The following is an 18,872-nucleotide window of genomic DNA, read 5'->3' as shown; positions in this document are numbered from 1 at the left end:
CGGCTTCTCCCTCTCCCCCCATCCACTCGTGCTCTCTCTCTCTCAAATAAATAAAATCTTAAAAGAAAAAAAAAGAAAAAGAAAAGAAATACATTTTAAGAATGAGTATAGTCTGGGATACACTGAAGGCCAAAATACAGATAATAGCTAGCATTCCTAGAACCTCGGTCATGGTCACATTTTTGGATGAAATACGAATTTCATTGTTAGAACTCTGGGAGAGAAAATACCAATTATTGGCCAGGTTCAGAAGCTGACTCCTTGGCTCAGGGCTCGTGTCTATCTGGGAATAAGATCCACCACACTAGCAGTGCCTGGACAAGCAAAAGTCAATGCCAAAGAGAACAAACGGAAAGATTCAAAGCCATATCTCCAGAGTGTTCATGCCTGTCTTATGCTTCAATCAGCTAAATTCCACTAAGGAAAAAGGTAACCTACACTATTTTTAAAGTGATAGTGAAAGTCTATGACTTCTGCTGAGGCTGAGCAAAGAAGGCTGACCAGGGTTCCTGTAAGACACTGAGGCAGAAGTGTAGAAGTAGGGAGATGGCAGTAGGAAGCGAGAAGGAAAAAATATTTTTCTTTTGGCCCAGGAAGGCAACCCTTTAAGTGGAAAAACAACAACAACAACAACAAACCTGTGTTTGATATTTTGGGAAGCTAGGATATTGGCTGCGGTAAACCATTTAAATTAAAGAAAACAAAAACAGTCTGTCCTCTATCAGCAATAAAAATATTTAACAGATATTTGAATAGCATTAAGTGCCACGCACTCTTCTTAACAGTTTAAATCCTCATAACAAAACTCTGAGGTAAGTATTAATATCTCCCTTTTACAGATGTGGAAACTGAGACACAGAAAGGTTAAGTAACTCATCCAAGGAAACACCTCTAATGAGAGGTAACAAGGATTTAAACTCAGGCAACCTAGCTCCAGAATCATGCACTCGACCATTCTGTTACATAAATTCTCAACAAAACAAAAAAGAAACACTGCCAGAGAGAGAAGGAGGCTTTCTATCTTCTGAGAATAAGACTTAGCCACTAATGCCTAAGAGAATAAACTCATCCTGCTACCAGCCCGCTCCTCAGGGCAGCAGAGCCCAGCAGCATGCAAACCAATGGAATCACAAAGGATTCCTATGCAAGAGCCTCGAAGAGCTTCCAAGCTGTGGAGGAAGGAGAGACTCATGGCCCCTTCAAGGAAAGCAGGCAATTATGGCTTAAATAACATTTGCTAAATTAAAAATTCTACGCAAATTCAAAGGTTGTCCCTGGGAAAAGAACGCAGCAGTCAGTTCCTCAAAGATTCTAAAAAATGAAGATTTCCTAATGCACATCACCATTACAGGTTACTAAATAAAATCACAAGAATTATGAAAACTTTGAGTGGAATGGAATTTTGGAAATTATTTATAGACCCCTCATGCAGTTGGTGGCTAAGTCCTCTATCTCCCTTTCTCAATTATTTTCAATGACTTCTTGCTCCCTTCAGATTCAAGTCCCAACTTTGTGAAATAACATGTAATAGTTTTGCCTCTTGGGCCCCATTTTCTATCCTACCTTCTGTTAACCCAGGGTCCACCTAACTGGATTCTTCCCAGAGCAAAGTACATCACAGAGTGTACATGTTTCTATAATGCTTTTCTCACTGTCTGGAAATGCCATCTTTCTAGCCATCACCTTCCCTTGTCAAGATCTTAACCATCTTGGGCGCCTGGGTGGCTCAGTAGTTAAGCGTCTGCCTTCAGCTCAGGTCACGATCCCAGGGTCCTGGGATTGAGTCCCGTATCGGGCTCCCTGCTCGGCTGGAGGCCTGCTTCTCCCTCTCCCACTCCCCTGCTTGTGTTCCTGCTCTTGCTCTCTGTCAAATAATAAATAAAATCTTAAAAAAAAAAAAGATCTTAACCATCTTTCGGTGGCTAGCTCAAATACCCTTTCTACCATGAACTCTTAAAAAAAAAATTATAGTTCATTATAATGCAGCTAGATATAATTGAAAACTAGGGCTCCAAATTGGATGTTATCAATAAATAACTACTAAATTAGATTCAAAGATTACCAAAATTGACAGCTCTAATTTATCTGAATGACACTCTACCAGGATTTATGGTAATCACGCCACCAACAAACATTTCAATTATTTAGTATGTTACCGTTTCCAAAGAACTTTCATCTGCAGAATTCCACTGAATTCTCCCCAACAAACTTAAAAAGCTTGACCAGACCAATACTGCTATCAACACTTGACCAAAATGGAAAACAAGACCCAGAAGTTAATAAGACACACAACTAGTAAGATGTAGGACACAGTTAGTAAATGATAGTCTGGCCTTTCGACTTCTATTTTTGTGTGCTTTTCACTATATCACAGAGTCCCATGTGAATGGTGATGGTACTTCAGTTTCTTCCTTTCTGAACTACCCAACTTCTCTACCTGCTCAGGTTAAATGTCCATTTCTCCCCCCAGACACGGTAAAATATGGGGATGTGCAGATAAATGAAGGGCTTTGGCAAATAGTTCACAAATAAGGGAGCAAAAATGTCTTTTATTTTATTTTTTTTAAGATTTTATTTATTTGACAGAGAGATAGAGAGAGAGCACAAGTAGGCAGTGTGGCAGGCAGAGGGAGAGGGAGAAGCAGGCTCTCCGATGAGCAGGGAGCCCGACGTGGGGCTCGATCCCAGGACTCTGGGATCATGACCTGAGCCAAAGGCAGACGCCTAACGACTGAGCCACCCAGGCGCCCCGCAAAAATGTCTTTTAAAATTTGATTCTGTTAAGAAAAACTTCTCCTGAGAACTGGTTGCTCAACTCCAGTGCATTTTCCTAGGATCCTATATTCTCTCAATTCTAATTCAGGTAGAATTTGGAACTGAAGGGAAAGCAGAAACCAAAAAGCATCCTTATCCTCAGATGTTTCTCTCATTGACTGTACAGATTAGCACTGCCAACATGGCTGGAAAAGCACTTCTCTTACTATTTCACAGCAGTGCTTTTCTGTCTTCCCTGGCTTTCCACACATTTGTCACTCCAGCCTGAGTGCCAGGCTTACAACTGGCAAGAGACTCACAGTCAAAAACTAGCAGGAGGGGAAAAAAAAAACCTAGCAGGAAGAATCTTATTTTTCACATATGAAGTCCTTTATTTCTAAAGATTCTTTTTTTTTAAATTTATTTTTTGACAGCGAGAGAGGGAATACAAGCAGGGAGAGTGAGAGAGGGAGAAGCAGGTTTCCTGCGGAGCACGGAGGCCGACGTGGGGCTCGATCCCAACACCCCAGGACCATGACCTGACCCGAAGGCAGATGCCCAACAAATGAGCCACCCAGGCACCCCATGAAGTCCTTTATTTCTAAAACTAATCCCCCCCACATTGCTTTTAATAGTGTTGTTTATATAAGTTCTAGTACTGAAGATAATTTATAGCGAAGAATACAACTTTTCAAGAAAAGTATCTGGTGAGATCCTACAACCCCAGTCCAGTGATTCCTTAGCATCTAGAAAGAATATTCCTTTGGTTTCTTTTGGGACGATTTATATATTTTTTACAGACTTGAAGTGCTAAATATTAATGCTAACAGAAAGAAGCAATGTCAGAGACAAAGAAGAAATTATTTTTATTTGACTTTGGTATAAACTCTTCCTGTATTATTATAAGGCCAAAAAGGCAATAATCGGAGATGGGGTTTTCACAGGATCAGAATTTAACGAGATTAATACTTCTACTGCCAAAACCTTCCAGACTCAGGGCCCAAAGAGAAAGAGGCAGTGCCTGAAAGAATCTGGCATTTTATAATCTGAGCTGCTAACTGCATGCATATGAGAAGGAGATGCTTGCATTTACACAGTTTAGCTCCACAACTAACCTTCCTTAGGGCAGATTTTTTTCTTTTTACTAAAAGGAATAATGCAGTGGAGAAAAACGACAACTCAGAAACCCTGGTGTCTCATCCTTGTTCTGCTAACACACCATCATGTGACTTCGGGTATGTCACCTCAGACTCCTGACCACACAAAGAGATAAGACAGAATGATCTTTTAATACCCTCCCCTTATTTTGTACCTTAAGTAAGAACAATACAGGAGAAAGTATATGACTAAGATGGGATCTTTTGAGGGATGGGTCCATATCTCATTCTGTCTCAGCAGAAAGGCTGGTGTCCCATTCTCTGACATTCCAAATATGCAGCACATGTTACTATGTGGAAGAAAGAAGCCTCCTGGATTTGGGTCCTAAGTGTAGCCTAATGAGAAATGATTGATGCTTATATCTGGCAGAGGAGGAAAGACTAGAAACACATTAGTATAAAACCTGTTTTCTTGTAATAGCAACAAAATCATGCCAAACAAATACTGTAATAGAATGAAGCATTTTTTAAAAAAAGATTTTATTTATTTGAGTGAGAGAGAGAGAAAGAGTATGAGCGGGGGGAGGAGCAGAGGTACACTTCTCCCCTTCCCCCCACAGCAGGGAGCCTGACACAGTGCTTGATTCCTGGTACTCCGGGATCACGCCCTGAATCAATGGCAGATGCTTAACCGACTGAGCTACCCAGGTGCCCCTAAAATTAAGCATTTTTGAAGAGAACATGTTAAACCTTAAATATACTGGGCTCCTCAGAGGTGACTTAACAATCTTCAAAGTTTCTTTAATCTGCTACAGAAGGAAAAAAAACAAGCCCAGAACTAATAGAAAGATCAGAAGTCACTTAAAAAGGAACACATTGTATAGGACTGTACTGAAATATAGATATATAACCAATACACTTGCTTTGTTGCAAAGAGGTACTGTGTCAGCAGAGGTCAAAACAGGAAGTATTAAAAAGTCTGTTTACAACACATAATCTGGTTAAACTGTCTTAAACTTACTCACATGTGAATTAGAGATTCAGGGCTAGACTTAGTCATGTGTAAACAGCAACCCAGGCCAGGTTTTTCCAATGCCTCTTGGCAAACAGGCTATTATTTCTTAAGTATTTTGATTAGAAATATTAAAAGGCACAAAATTGTGTTAGAACAAATTCCTCAATTTGCCTATGCTATAATCTTGGAAAAGTATGCCTGATAGAGGTACAAAATACCACCTCATTATTTATGAAACAGTTCACAGTTGAAGAGCTTTTATACTTACTGACTCCCCTAAGTCCCCTCTGAAGCGTGTATTAGTATGCAGGAACTGAAAAGAGGAGCTGAGAAAGGTTAGGCAACCTAACCAAAGTCATGTGGAACCTAAGCTGATGGACCAGGATGAGGCTTTCTTCTAGACAAAGGCCATTAAGCTACAATGGACTTTCCAAGAAAAATGACACCAAACCATATCCTTTATTTTTAAAAAGGACATTTTGGTAAAACACAGCAGGGCCAAAATGATGTCCCAAAGCCTTTTACACCACTTCTACCTAATCTTTTCTCCCACAATTTTGGTTGGTGAAATCAGATATGGCAGAGAAAAAGGGATCTTTAAAGTTTGTTTTAAATATTAACCTTTATTTTTTTAAAAGTTCTTTTGGACAGATTCATGATAACACAGAAATTAGCTTTTTTTTTTAGGTAAAATTTGCATACCATGAAGTTCTTTGGTTGCCTTTTTAAATTGTTTATTGTTATGTTAATCACCATACATTACATATTTAGTTTTTGATGTAGTGTTCCAAGAAATTAGCATTTCTTTATAAGCATTTTCCCCAGATGATGAAGTTCTTCATGGTCAAAGATTACCTCATTTTTTTGGGACTTCACACATCAACCAGCACAGGATAAACATGGCAGGCGGAATAAAAATACTTGTTTGACATGATCCAGCAATTCTACTCCTACCCAAAGAACTGAAAGCAGGGACTCAAATACTTGTATACCCATGTTCACAGCAGTGTTATTCATGACAGCCAAAAGATGGAAACAACCCACGCATCTGTCAACATGGAAAGAGATTTTTAAAATGTGGTATAGACACACAATGGGAGTATTATTCAGCCATAAAAGAGGAATGGAATCCTGATATGTGACAACATGGATAAACCTTGAAAACACTAGATTAAGGGAAATAAGCCAGACACAAAAGGGATAAGTATTTTGTGATTCCACTTATATGAGGTACTAGGATAGGTAACTTCACAGAGACAGAAAGTAGACTAGAAGGCGCCAAGGGTGGGGAGTGGGAGGAGAATGGGAAGGTATTGTTTAATGGGTTCAGAGACTATTTGGGATGATGAAAAATTTCTTGAGATGGACAGTGGTGATGGTTGTACAATACTGTGAATACACTTAATGCCACTTCAAAATGGCAAAACAAAACAACAAAAGCCCCGGCAAAACACGTTATATATATTTTTACCAAAAACACAGTAAAAACTTGTTTCAAAAATGGGATGGCCGGGGATAACAATCCTGTAGAAGATTAAGACTATGTGAAAAGAAGAGAGAAGATGGTAATTGGTGTGTCCATAGGTCATCCAGTCACTGATTTAATACATTTAGATTAGTTAAGTGCCAGCTACCTGCCAGATACTACACGAAGCCTTGAGAATGTAAAACGAATGAAACAGACTTCAACTCTGCTCTCAGAGACCTTAAGAGTCTAATGGGGAATACAGAAATTTCGTAAAGAGACAATCACAACACCAATGCACCTTGGCAATTACTATGGTAAGAATATATTCAAGGTGCCAGAGAACACAGAGGAGTGGCACTCAATATGAGGGGGTGGGCAGAAAGGATACCTGAAAGAAGTCAAGTCTAAGCTGCAACAAAAAGGATGATACTAATCTTCCAGAACGAGTAACAGCATGTTTAAAGGCCTAGGGGTATATGAGAAAACATCTTGTGTTTGAGGAACTGAGAATGAGGGAAGGGTATATGGCAAGAGAGGTAGCAGAAAGAGAGAGCCAAAGACCGAGAACTGCTATGCGCACGGGAAGGAGATGAGAAAGGTGGCCAGAAAGGTGGAGAAGGACAGAGGCATGAAAGGCAAGGGAAGTGGTTTTAAGGAGGGCTGGGCCCAGAATGTGGAGTATCTCGGCAAATGTTCCCTGTGCCAAAAATCTGTATTCTGCTCTTGTGAGTGGAATATTCTATAAATTTCAATCAAATCAAGTTAGCTGGTGATGTTCAAGTCTTCTAACATTGTAATGATTCTCTGCTTATACTATCAACTGAGAAAGAGGCAGTAAAATGTGACTATAAATCTAAATTGTCTATTTCTCTTTGTAGTTCTATCAGTTTTTATTTCATGTATTTTAAGGCTCTGAGATTAGTATATAACCATTTATAATTGTTATGGCCTCCTAACTGGTTCCTTTTTATCTTTACGAAAGGAACTTCTTTATTCTTGGCAATATTCTTTGCTCTCAAATCTACTTTGGTAGGTATTAGTATGGGCTGAACAACTATAAACTGAAGAAGAAAAGATACATGTGAACTGAGGCTGGATTCAACTACTGGTATTAAATTCACCAGAGTAATGAAAATGAAAACTAGATGATCGAGTGGTAAGAAATGAGTGAGTGGTGAGGGAAAAAAAGACCACAGGAGTGGTAGATGATACAAAGAGTAATGTCCCCACTAGAGAAAATCTGGTTATTTTAATGATTCATAAAGACTTATTCATAAAAAGAATTCATTAGAAATATCTTAAAATTTTTAATGGTTCATAAAAAGAACAGACTTAGAAAGCAATTCTCACTTCTAACTTGTCTGCAGACAATAAGCCAAGCTAATGAAGCAGTTTTAAGAGACTCTAGGCTGGAGGCACTCGTTCCAGTGCACGACTGATCTTTACATTCCCCTTTAACAAAACTTAGGCCACTGTGGGAATATCAGATAGCATTCTCCCCAACAACTGCCTTTAACTCAAAACGGAAGCATAAGTCCTTATTTTCAACAAGGGGTCCCATATCCAAAGATACCCTAAGTCTTTGGGTTTAACCACTTGCTTCATATGCCAAAAAATGGGAGCAAACCAAAAAAGAAAACATCTTTCTAAGGCTTGAATCCGAGGGCAGCACTACTGAGTTTCATTTATATTGGTGGTCATTGGCTTCTGTGAGAGCTGAATGCTTCTGATGAAACTAAGAATGCTCTCTCCAGGAAAATCTCATATAACCAACCTTTTGCATATGATTTTAGGGGGTTCACAGACCACAGAAGCCTAAGTTAAGAAGTTTTAATTTATACCCGTTAAAGTACAGAAAGAATAAAAATATATACACATATATCCAGTTGCCAATCTAGTCACTTTTTAGGCAAGTTCTCTGGATATCATGTGTTACAATCAATCCACAGCTGACTTAGTTAAAAATTATATATATGGGGGCACCTGGGTGGCTCAGTCGTTAAGCATCTGCCTTTGGCTCACATGATCCCGGGGTCCTGGGATTGAGCCCCACATCGGGCTCCCTGCTCTGAGGGAAGCCTGCTTCTCCCTCTCCCACTCCCCCTGCTTGTGTGTTCCCTCTCTCGCTGTGTCTCTCTCTGTCAAATAAATAAATAAAATATTAAAAATATATATATATGTATTTTTTGTGAGGGGGAGGGGCAGAGAGAGAAGGAGAGAGAGAATCTTAAGCAGGCTCCATGCCCAGTGCAGAGCCCAACTTGGCGCTTGATCTCACAATCCTGAGATCATGACCTGAGTCGAAATCAACTGTCAGACCCTCAACCAACTGAGCCACCCACCCAGGTGCCCCCCCTACAAATTTTCTTTTTTAACAATTTTATTTATTTGAGAGAGCAAGCAAGTGAGCAAGCACAAGTAGGGAGCCTGATGCGGGTCTCTATTCCAAGACCCCGAGATCATGATCTGAGCCAAAGGTAGAAGCTTAACCACCTGAGCCACCCAGGTGCCTCCCCGCCCAATTTTATTTTTAATGAGCTACATATTGAGAGAAAATTAATCATACTTGCTTTGTACATCTTGATCTGAACAACAGCATCCCCAGTAAGGCCTGAATGATCAAGGTTACTCTTAGCAACTCTGGAATCAAATACAGTCTCTCCTTACTCTGCTAACCATGCTATTTACCTGTGGCTCAAGTTAAGGTATATTCCAGGTGGGCAAGCCAGTCAACCCATTGCCAAATGATGAGGGACTTGCTGGTTTAACCCTTACCTGTTGCTATGTTTAGACTTTTCTCGGTCCTTCTCCTTGTCTTTCTTGTGCTCTTTGTGCCGGTGTTCTCGATCTTTGTGTTTATCTTTGTGTTTATGAGAATCTGCAACCATAAAAGATGAGTCAGTCAAGAGGAGTCATAAGCTATCTCCTGCCCACCTACCTTGACAAGCTGGTCAAGAAGCACAATGACAGGATTCAAATGGCAAGGTAGCCATAATAGCACATTCCACTGGAAGGAAAGATTTCACAAAGCCACTCAGACAAGGCATCCCATTACCTGCCTCTAAAACCAAGACAAGTGTTGCAAACACCAAGAGGAAAGGGGAATTAATTCTACTGTAAAAGGAAGCAACAGTTTGGCACTCTTCTCCCTAGATCTGGTACTACTGACACTAAATCATAAATGATACAAAAGGATAAATCTTGAACAATGACTCTCAAGATCAACTGGTTATCTCTGTAAATTTTGGAAAAATCCAAACCTCGAGATATTTTTTCAAGGATATGTTTTTAAATCAACTATAATAAAGTATAATTTCTATGCAATAAAATATATATATTTCAAAGACACATCATCCAAGAAAGTTTCCCTTATGCCCCTCCCCAGTCAATCCCAATCTTTCACCCCCACCCAAAGCAACCAATAATTTGCTAGCACTACGGATTAGGTTATGTCTAAAGTTTTATATAAATGAAATCATACAGAATTTACTCTTCTCTCTGATTTCTTAGCATGTTATTTTTGACATTCATCCGTGCTGCTGGATGTAACAGTAGTTGGTTAAGATTTTGCAGGTGAGTGGAATCCCACAGTTACGGATATACTGCAGATTACTTATCCATTCACTTGTTGACATACATTTGAGTTGTTTCTAGGCATTGGTTATTATGCATAAATCTGCTATGAACATTCATATACAAGTCTTTGTGTAGTACATGTTTTCATTTCTTTTGGGTACATACTTAGTAATGAAATCACTGGGTCATCTGGTAAGTATAACTTAAACTTTATACAAAACTGCCAAACTGTTTTCCAAAGTGGTTGTACTATTATACATTCCCACCAAAATGCATTAGAGTTCCAACTGCTATAAAGTCTTTAACACGGAGTTATTATCGATCTTTAATTTCAGCCATTCTAGCAGGTAGATAGTGGTATCTCACTGTTGTTTTAATCCAGTTTCCTAATTAAGTAATGGGCATCTTTTCATTTGCTTATTGGCCACTCACGTATCATCTTTGGTCAAGTATCTCTTCGAATCTTTTGCTCATTTTAAAAATATGTCTTCTTATTACTGAGTTTTGTAAGAGTTCTTTATACACTGTAGATTACAATTTTTTTGTTATATTGTGAATTTTTTTCACAAAAAATATTGTGAGTTTTACAGAAGTAAAGGATAGGGTACATTTTTTAATTTATAAAGATGTCCAGTTGTAGCACCATTTTTTGAAAAGATGGCCCTTTCCCACATTGAATTGCTTTGGCCTATTTACTGAAAATGAAGTGGCCATATAATCACAAGTCTATTTCTGGATTCTACTCTATCCTTACACAAACAGACACTATTTTGATTACTGTAGCTTCACAGTAATTTTTTTTAACAGTAAGTTTTGAAATCAGGTTATAAAAGTACTTTAGTCTTGTTCTTTTTCAAAACTGTTTTGGCTATTCTATGTCTTCTGCATCAGTTTGCCAACTTCCAAAAAGAAGAAGAAGAAAAGCCAGCTGGCAAGTTTGTGTTCATAGGACAATTTGGAGAAAAATGACATCAAAACATTGCTGTGTCTTTTGATCCATGAACATGGTATCTCTCCCCATGCATTTATGTTAGTGACTCTCAAATTTTATTGTGTTATCAGAATTATCCCAAGAGCCTATTAAAAATGTGGCTCACTGAGGTCAGGTCACCCCAATGTTGAATATGAATCAACTGGAAGTTTATGTACCCAACACATGTGTGATGGTTTTAAAATTTGTCTAATGGTCCAACAGATTCTTTGATATTCCTCTGTTCAAGGGGTATGGCCTAATTTTCTTCTCCTTGAGTACAGGCTAGGCTTAGAAATTCATTCCTAAAAAAACAGGGTAAGATGGAAATGTCAGTATGTGACTTCTGCCACCAGGTCCTAAAAGGCACTGGATCTTTCTCCTTGCTCGGGGGGAAGCCAGATGCCATACTGTCAGGACACTCAAGCAGCCCTAGTGGAGAGGCCCATGTGGTGAGAAACTGCCATGTGAGTAAACCGTCTTGGAAATAGGTCCTCCAGTTTCAGGTAAGTCTTCAGACAAATGCAATCTCATGACAGACAGACAGACCCTGAGCCAAAACCACCCAGCGAAGCTTCTCCTGGATACCTGGCTCACAGAAACTATATTAGAAAACAAGTGTTTGTTGTTTTAAGCTGTAAACATTGAGGTAACATGCTTTGTGTAACAACAAATAACTAATAAAATGTATAGGCAGTGTATGTGCTCATCCCATTCCTGGCTCACGGCAAAAAAAAGTCCCATTTGACATAATCCACTAAGCATCTATTCTGTGCCAGACCCTAAGGAAACAAAAATTTGATGAGATGTCCCTAGCTATAAGAAATTCTCATCCCACAGAGATGGTAAATATAAAATCATATGGTGTCAAAAAAAAAAAAAAAAAGCAGGACTTAAACCCAATCCTCCATGTAGCATACAGAATTGTAAAATGTTGAGTCAATCCAATACACAAAGGTGGTGACCCCTGTTCTCGTGACAGTAATAAATACTCACATGACATCTGCCCCAAACTAAGGACTTAACCATAATAACAACAAAACATGCCACCAGCTCTACAACCTGGAATGAAATCTGTGTTATTTGAATTTGTTTATAGGTCAGATTTACCAAAAAAGAAACAGAACATCAGGGGCACCTGGGTGGCTCAGTGGTTAAGTGACTGCTTTCAGCTCAGGTCATGATCCTGGAGTCTCAGGATTGAGTCCCGCATTGGGCTCCCTGCTCGGCGGGGAGTCTGCTTCTCCCTCTGACCCTTCCCCCTCTCATGTGCTCTCTCTCTCTCTCTCATTCTCTCTCAAATAAATAAATAAAATCTTAAAAAAAAACAAAACAAAACATCAGGATCTGCTATTATGGCCCAAGAGTATGGCAAGGATATAATATTTTTAAAAAAATTGCTCTGTGCATAATTCAACAAACACATAAAACAATATGAAAAAGACTAGAAGATAGACACCCAAATGTTAAAAGTAGTTATCTGTGGGTGGTAAATTTATGAGCAACCTGAGATTTTGTGTGTATACTTTGCCTTGTTTTCCAACTTTCCCCCATGATGAATCACTTTTACAATAAAAAATAAGTTATTTTTAAAAATTACCAAGATTGGGCACCTGGGTGGCTCAGTTGGTTAAGCAACTGCCTTCGGCTCAGGTCATGATCCTGGAGTCCCAGGATCGAGTCCCGCATCAGGCTCCCTGCTCAGCAGGGAGTCTGCTTCTCCCTCTGACCTTCCCCCCTCTCATGTGCTCTCTCTCTCTCTCAAATAAATAAATAAAATCTTTAAAAAAAATTACCAAGATTTATCAAAGATTTGACAAATACACGTGTATATAAGGAAAAGGTAGTTTCAGTCACTAAATATTTAAAGAAAAAGGAAATTAAGTAAAAGATGAACTGAAAGTAATTCCAGGTAGGTTTCAGATAACTAGTCTGACAATAACATTATCTTTTTAAGGGCACAAAACTTCAAAACTGATTTTAAAGCCAGGTCCCCAAGTCTTGTAAAGCAATTGTTAATCTAAAAACTCAAAACCAAAATGTCTGGTAAGAAACTTAAGGCTGTAGTGGAATAATTCTAGTGATACAAATAAGACGTAGGTCAAAGACCTGAATCCCAAGTGCCCTTAATTTCAAAAGAAGTTATTACATGCCTGTCATATGCTCAAACTGTGCTATGCGTGGTGTGACAGGTACCAAAAAGTTTAATATATAACAACTTCAAATATCTGAATGGCCATAGTACAGCTCCACATCAGACTGGGTCCTTCTTTCTAAGAAGAAACGACAAGTAAAACAAAATGGGGTGCCTACAGAATACCAACTGTGTATAAACAAATAAAATTACCAACTGACAGAGAAATGTAGAGATGATCTACACTAGGGTAAACTGATAGAGAAATAACCTCTACAGATGCACACAGAAGTGCTTCCAGGTGAATGGTGTCTGGAATTTGCTTTAAAACATCCTCAGGCCAAATATATAAATAAATAAATTAATTAATTAATTAATAAAACTAAATCTGGGGGATATGGGGAAAGATAAAACAAGATTGGCAGAAAGTTGGAAGTTACAGAAGTGGGGGTATAAGACACACGGGGAGTTCATTACACTACTCTCTCTACTGCTGTTCATGTTTGAAACTTGTAATAACAAAAGCTAAACACTATCTTCAAGCTTCTTCCCTTCTAATCCCTATTTTTTCTTATTACATAAGGATCCAACAAGGAGAAGACTAGCTTAGTCCAAGAGGGGATTGTGTTAAGGAGCAGTAGAGAAAGATAGTTTGATAGATAACATTAACCCAAGAGCAAGGGTGTCCTACTCTAAGGATGACAGGGAGCCACCTCAAGCAGAAAAGGAACAAAATAAAAGCCATACTTAATGAAGATTAGTTGAAGGGCAGTGTGGGTAGAAAGGTAAAAGCAAAATAACTAGCTAGCAGTTTTTAAGCAGTCTTCCAGAACTCCATAAACTGGCTGTGTATAATAAATTCAGAGGAAGAATCAGACTCAGTCTTTGGGTCCAAGCTATTAGCGGAACAAGGTGCTTTCGCAGACACAGGAAAGCTGTACGGAACAAAGATGGGCGGGAGGAGGAGAAGACTGGAGAAATGATGAAGTATGACTTCAGTTAGCGTCATCATTTCTCCAGTCTTCTCCTTACTTAAGGCAACATCAGAACATCTGACTCAAGATGTTGGTCAGAAGAGAAGCCAGTAAAAGTGAGAAAGTAATGCCAATAAGAACAAACTGATCTATATCCCTCATGGTAAAAACATTTATAGACAGTAGACTAATGGCCTTAAAGATTACTTCAAGTATGTACCCTTTCCCCTTAACTGGAATTCATCTACGAATAGACTGTTAAAATGTTTTGGAGAAAGGATCCTGCCACTTCAAGCATCTGTTAATGCAAAAAGAACTGTGTTGAACTTGACCATAGATTAGAAGTGAAAGATGCAAACCACTGCATATAAAACCACCAGAAAACCTCATTCGTTGTGATTTCAGGTCACCTAATAACCTGACAACACTTGTTCCAAATGCATGCGTTAAAAATTTTGAGATGAAGACATGGGAGAAGACCCCTGAAATAAGGCAGCCCCGAGAAAACAGAAGACATATAACAACTAATTCCTTTCACTCTAACTTAACTGAAGTTACTCCATAAGAATAGGCAGGTCAATGAATAGCTAGAGTAAGAATCAACATCTTTTGTTATTATCTAAGGTGTTCCTTGAGGTTAACAAAGATTTTTAAGTAAAGAGATTTCCAAATGACAAGAGAGGAAAGTATCTGTGTTACCTCAGGACACATTCTCAGGAAAAATTGCTGGCTAGCATAACATAAGGACTTGACAGTTAATGTGCAAGAGAAAAGGAAATCTTTTACTACTGGATTCAGATTTATATTCTTAGGGTTAATTCAGTTTATAACTATTTCTAATATCTTCTTAAATCCAAAGGGCCCTGACAAAGACTCATCAGACGTGAACTCAACCCTCACAGAGCTGACAATCCAGTAAGGTAATTAAGATATGAGGCCAAAGAGCCATGGCCCAAGGCACTCAAGAGAAAAGGGGCACTAATTTATGTGCTAGAACCATGCTAGAGTACTTAGAAACGCACTTAGAAATGCTGTTTTATTCAATTTCCTTACCACTCTTACAATAAGGAAATACTGCCATTTCACAAAAGACAATAGTAACAGCTATCGCCTACTAAATGCATACTGTGTAAGGTAGTATGCTTCCTGGGCCATCTCTGGTTTCCACAACTCCCGGTGGTGCCAATTTCAAATCTGAGACACATTTCTGCCTCTTTTAACATCTTGAAAAAGTTAATATAGTTCATATAACTCCTGTGGAAAGGGAATTTAGCAGTGTCTATAACAAAGGTAACAAACAAAATCTCTTTTGATGACCCAGCAATCCGTAAGAATTCACCCTGAAGACAACTTCCAAGGCAGAAAATTTATGCTGTTCTACGCATACATGAAGGCAGAGAAAAATTAAGTCAACAGAGAAGAAATCTTTCTAAATTTGAGACTTGCTGAAATGTATTAAAATTCCTTTCCTAATCCCAAAATCTCAAATGTCAAATGATTAACATTAAAGTAACGGTTTTCACTGCATCACGATGCTCCAATATTCAGAAACTACACACATTTTTTATAAAGGTAACAGACATTCCTCCAAATGTCTTCACATGAAACATACGGGTGTCAGGACCTCCATTTCTTACACAAGGGCAGAATGTTGTTCTTTTCTGCCCTCCTGCTATTTTTCCGAAAGGATAATAAAACAGAATTACTTTTATGGACATTTTGAAAAAAAGTCTTAAGAGTAAAAATAATTCAATCTAAGCTTAATGCCTCTTTTGTAAAGTAAAAAGTAAAACAATGAGGGGAAACAGCCTGATTCCACCAGAGAACAAGAAATAAAGAGCCTGGGTCCAAGAGGGCAGTGAAGTGTGAACATAGGCTCCCTGAAGGAGGTACTGTTTAAGCTAAGTCTTACCAAAGAACAGAAGGAGTCAGCAAAGTAAGAGAGGGCATTCTTGGCAGATGAGCAATTAAAGTCAACTGTCAATTATTACTTGTTTTATTTTTTTGCTGAAAAATTCATCTTCTCATGATTGAGAAAAATTAAGTGAGATACACTTTCCGCCAGCTAGGAAATGGTAGACTTGATTCTTACAAGGGACAAATTAAAAAATAAGATCCCGGGGAGCTGTGTGGCTCAGTTAATTGTCTGCCTTTGGCTCAGATCATGATCTCGGGGTCCTGAGATCGAACCCCACGTCAGGGGCTCCCTCTCTCTCTGCCTTTGCCTGTTGTTCCCCCTGCTTGTGCTCTTTCTCTCTGTCAAATGAATAAATCTAAGAGGAAGGAAAAAAAAAAAGATCCCAGCATTATATTTATTTGGCCTCTCTTAAAGCCATGTGTCCCAAAAGCAGTTTCTTAAAAAAAAAAAGATACAGATGCACTCCTACTTCTTGTAGCTTTAGAGTCCTAATCCTCAATTAGATAGAAGAGAAACAAAACACCTAAGAATAAGAAACTTCAGTATCAAATAAATCCAGCAAAACTGAATCCAACTATTATAAGGTCCACGAAGCTGGCCTAATCCCAGGCTCACAATGAAGCTGCAGGTTTGGAAACCAGGTACAGGGTCAGCTCCAAGTAGCCAAATCAGTGTCAAACCAGGCATAAGATGAAGAGTTCACTCCCCACTAGGGAAACCAGACACATACACACATTATATGAAAAAAGAAACCAAAACACTTTGTGTTAAATATGTTTAAGAATGGGGGCACCTGGGTGGCTCAGTTGGCTACATGGATGCTTTCAGCTCAGGTTGTGATCCTGGGGTCCTGGGATCAAGCCCTGCATTGGGCTCCCTGCTCAACGGGGAGTCTGCTTCTCCCTCTCCCTCTGCCCCTCTCCCCTGCTCATGCTCACTCACATGGTGCTCTCTCTCTCTCTCTAATAAATAAAATCTTTAAAAAATAAAAATATATGTTCAAGAATGATGCAGTTAGCACAAAAGACCATGCTATACCCTAATGCCAATTACAGACATTACAGAATAGCAGAGAATGCTTTGAAAAGACTTCTGAAGGAAGCTGGAGGAAGCTTTGCTCTGGTTCAACAGAGTGAAAAATACCTGATTCAAATCCTTGTTCACTTACTATGACCCTGGGTAAAAGTCACTTTAACTACTGGGTCTATAAGAAGGCAGCACAGGTCAGTGATTTAGAGCTTCAAATCTCTGTTCATCAGCTTAGATACCTGTGACCTCAGGAAACTCACCTCTCCTGCAGATGAAGAAACCTGGGCTCAGATTATTTAAGTGACCTTAAAGAATTTTCTTTCAAAAGGCAGTCAAAATCCTTGTGTATGGTTGTAATGGAATTCCTGGCTAATTTCCACAAAATTACAAACTGTCAATAAAGTACAACTATTACTGAACCCTCTTCATGATTAATTTACATAGAACTAAATCAAGTCTACCCAATCATTCCAAGTAACTCAGAGTTCAGGTTCTATACATGCATTTAAGGCAGCAACCATGCCAATTCACCTTGCCCAACAAGCCAATGACAAAAGGCTATCTGATTTTCTTACCTGTCTACAGATACAGGAAAGAAAAGCACTTACAAATAAGTGAAACTGGCTTGCTCTAACAATCCTATACCCAGAAGCCTAAAAAACCTATCTACAAGTTTTAAGGGATGCACTGATAACACCAGTTAACACCATCCCCATAGAAACATTTGCATTAGTTTAGCTGCAATCAAGGTGGCTAATAGTATTGCCAAGCTCCCTCTACTCAGGGTCTCTAATGCAATTGCTTTTCAACCCCAGCATAAACATTTACACTTTGAGAATAGGCTATGGGATTGGCAAAGATTACTGATCATTTTATTAACTATTCCATGATCTTAGAGCATTTTGCCACTCCACCATTCTCCTAAACTATTAGAGTAATCAGATCAGGGCAGAAGAGAAGAATCCTCCGCTTACTTGTAAACAAAAGCAGAGATTTTTTTCTGGTATAAAAGAGCTCTGTGCTATGATTTGAGCCAGACCTCATTTACGGTGATGACAAGTTTTGAGACTTAAAACAGCTGTATAAGATGACGGGCTCCTCCTCCTAAGATAGTCACCAAGTGTATGAAGGATAGGGGTGAGGAATAGTTATCCACCAAAAGCTGCCTGCCTTCCCCCAAGGAGGCAACTCTGTCAAAGATAACCTCTGCTCATCTCTGAACATAAATATACAACCACTGCATTAGGAAGGTGGGCACGGGAACCATTTGGGTGAAAGCGCTGGGTGAAGAAATTAATTTTCTAAAGAAGATATTCATCACCTGCTGCTCATTTATTAAATCAAGTTTATTGGGATAAATCCTTGCATCTTCTCCTTGCTCCGACTTTCAAACCCATGGATATCACATCCCCAGAAGCTGGAGTCTGGACAAAATCAACACTTCTACTTAACACTCTATACCCAGTTTGTTCTAACATTTTAAAGACTTTTTGTCTAGGACAGATAACAAGCTGGTTTTGGTGATAAAGACTGGCATCCGGGAGTGTGGTCAGTAACAGGGGTGTGTGAGTCTCCCCAGGAACTCAATGCCAAACTAAAAGCAGTTAGGAAGCCTGAAAGCCCATCACTGGAAGGGAAATTGATTGAGGGGTGCAAGAATTCTACCCTTCCCTCTCCCCCACCACAGCTGTCTAAATTTGGACTTTATCAATTGTCATCAGTTTCAATCTAGGAAACTGCGATCCATCCTAATGGCAGCCGATTTCAATCTGTAGCCCACAGAAAAGTCTTTATCATTATTTTACAACAATTCTCAATAAGCACACTTCCAAAATTCCAGGTCATAGTTAATAGCCTTTCAAAGTAAGCAGGACAGATGGTGTTCTGGCTAAAAACTCAAAAAGCTCTGGAATTTAAAAGAAAAATGTTGGGAGGAT

General features: G+C 39.0%; 1 protein-coding gene across 1 annotated transcript in view; it reads right to left on the bottom strand.

The window, feature by feature from the left end:
• TOP1 (DNA topoisomerase I) overlaps positions 1–18,872 on the bottom strand; it is a 90,827-nt gene that overhangs the window by 49,585 nt on the left and 22,370 nt on the right. Inside the window, exon 4 of the mRNA XM_028122040.2 lies at positions 9,110–9,212. Within this exon, the coding sequence (XP_027977841.2) occupies positions 9,110–9,212 (103 nt within the window). The remainder of the gene's footprint in view (positions 1–9,109; positions 9,213–18,872) is intronic.

This window comes from Eumetopias jubatus, unplaced genomic scaffold (genome assembly GCF_037043125.1).
Source record: "Eumetopias jubatus isolate StellerSeaLion01/CBP00866 unplaced genomic scaffold, mEumJub1_p1.0 scaffold_9, whole genome shotgun sequence".
NCBI lineage: Eukaryota > Metazoa > Chordata > Mammalia > Carnivora > Otariidae > Eumetopias > Eumetopias jubatus.
Note: the sequence above shows the minus strand (reverse complement) of the source record. Positions and strands in the feature narration are given on the sequence as shown.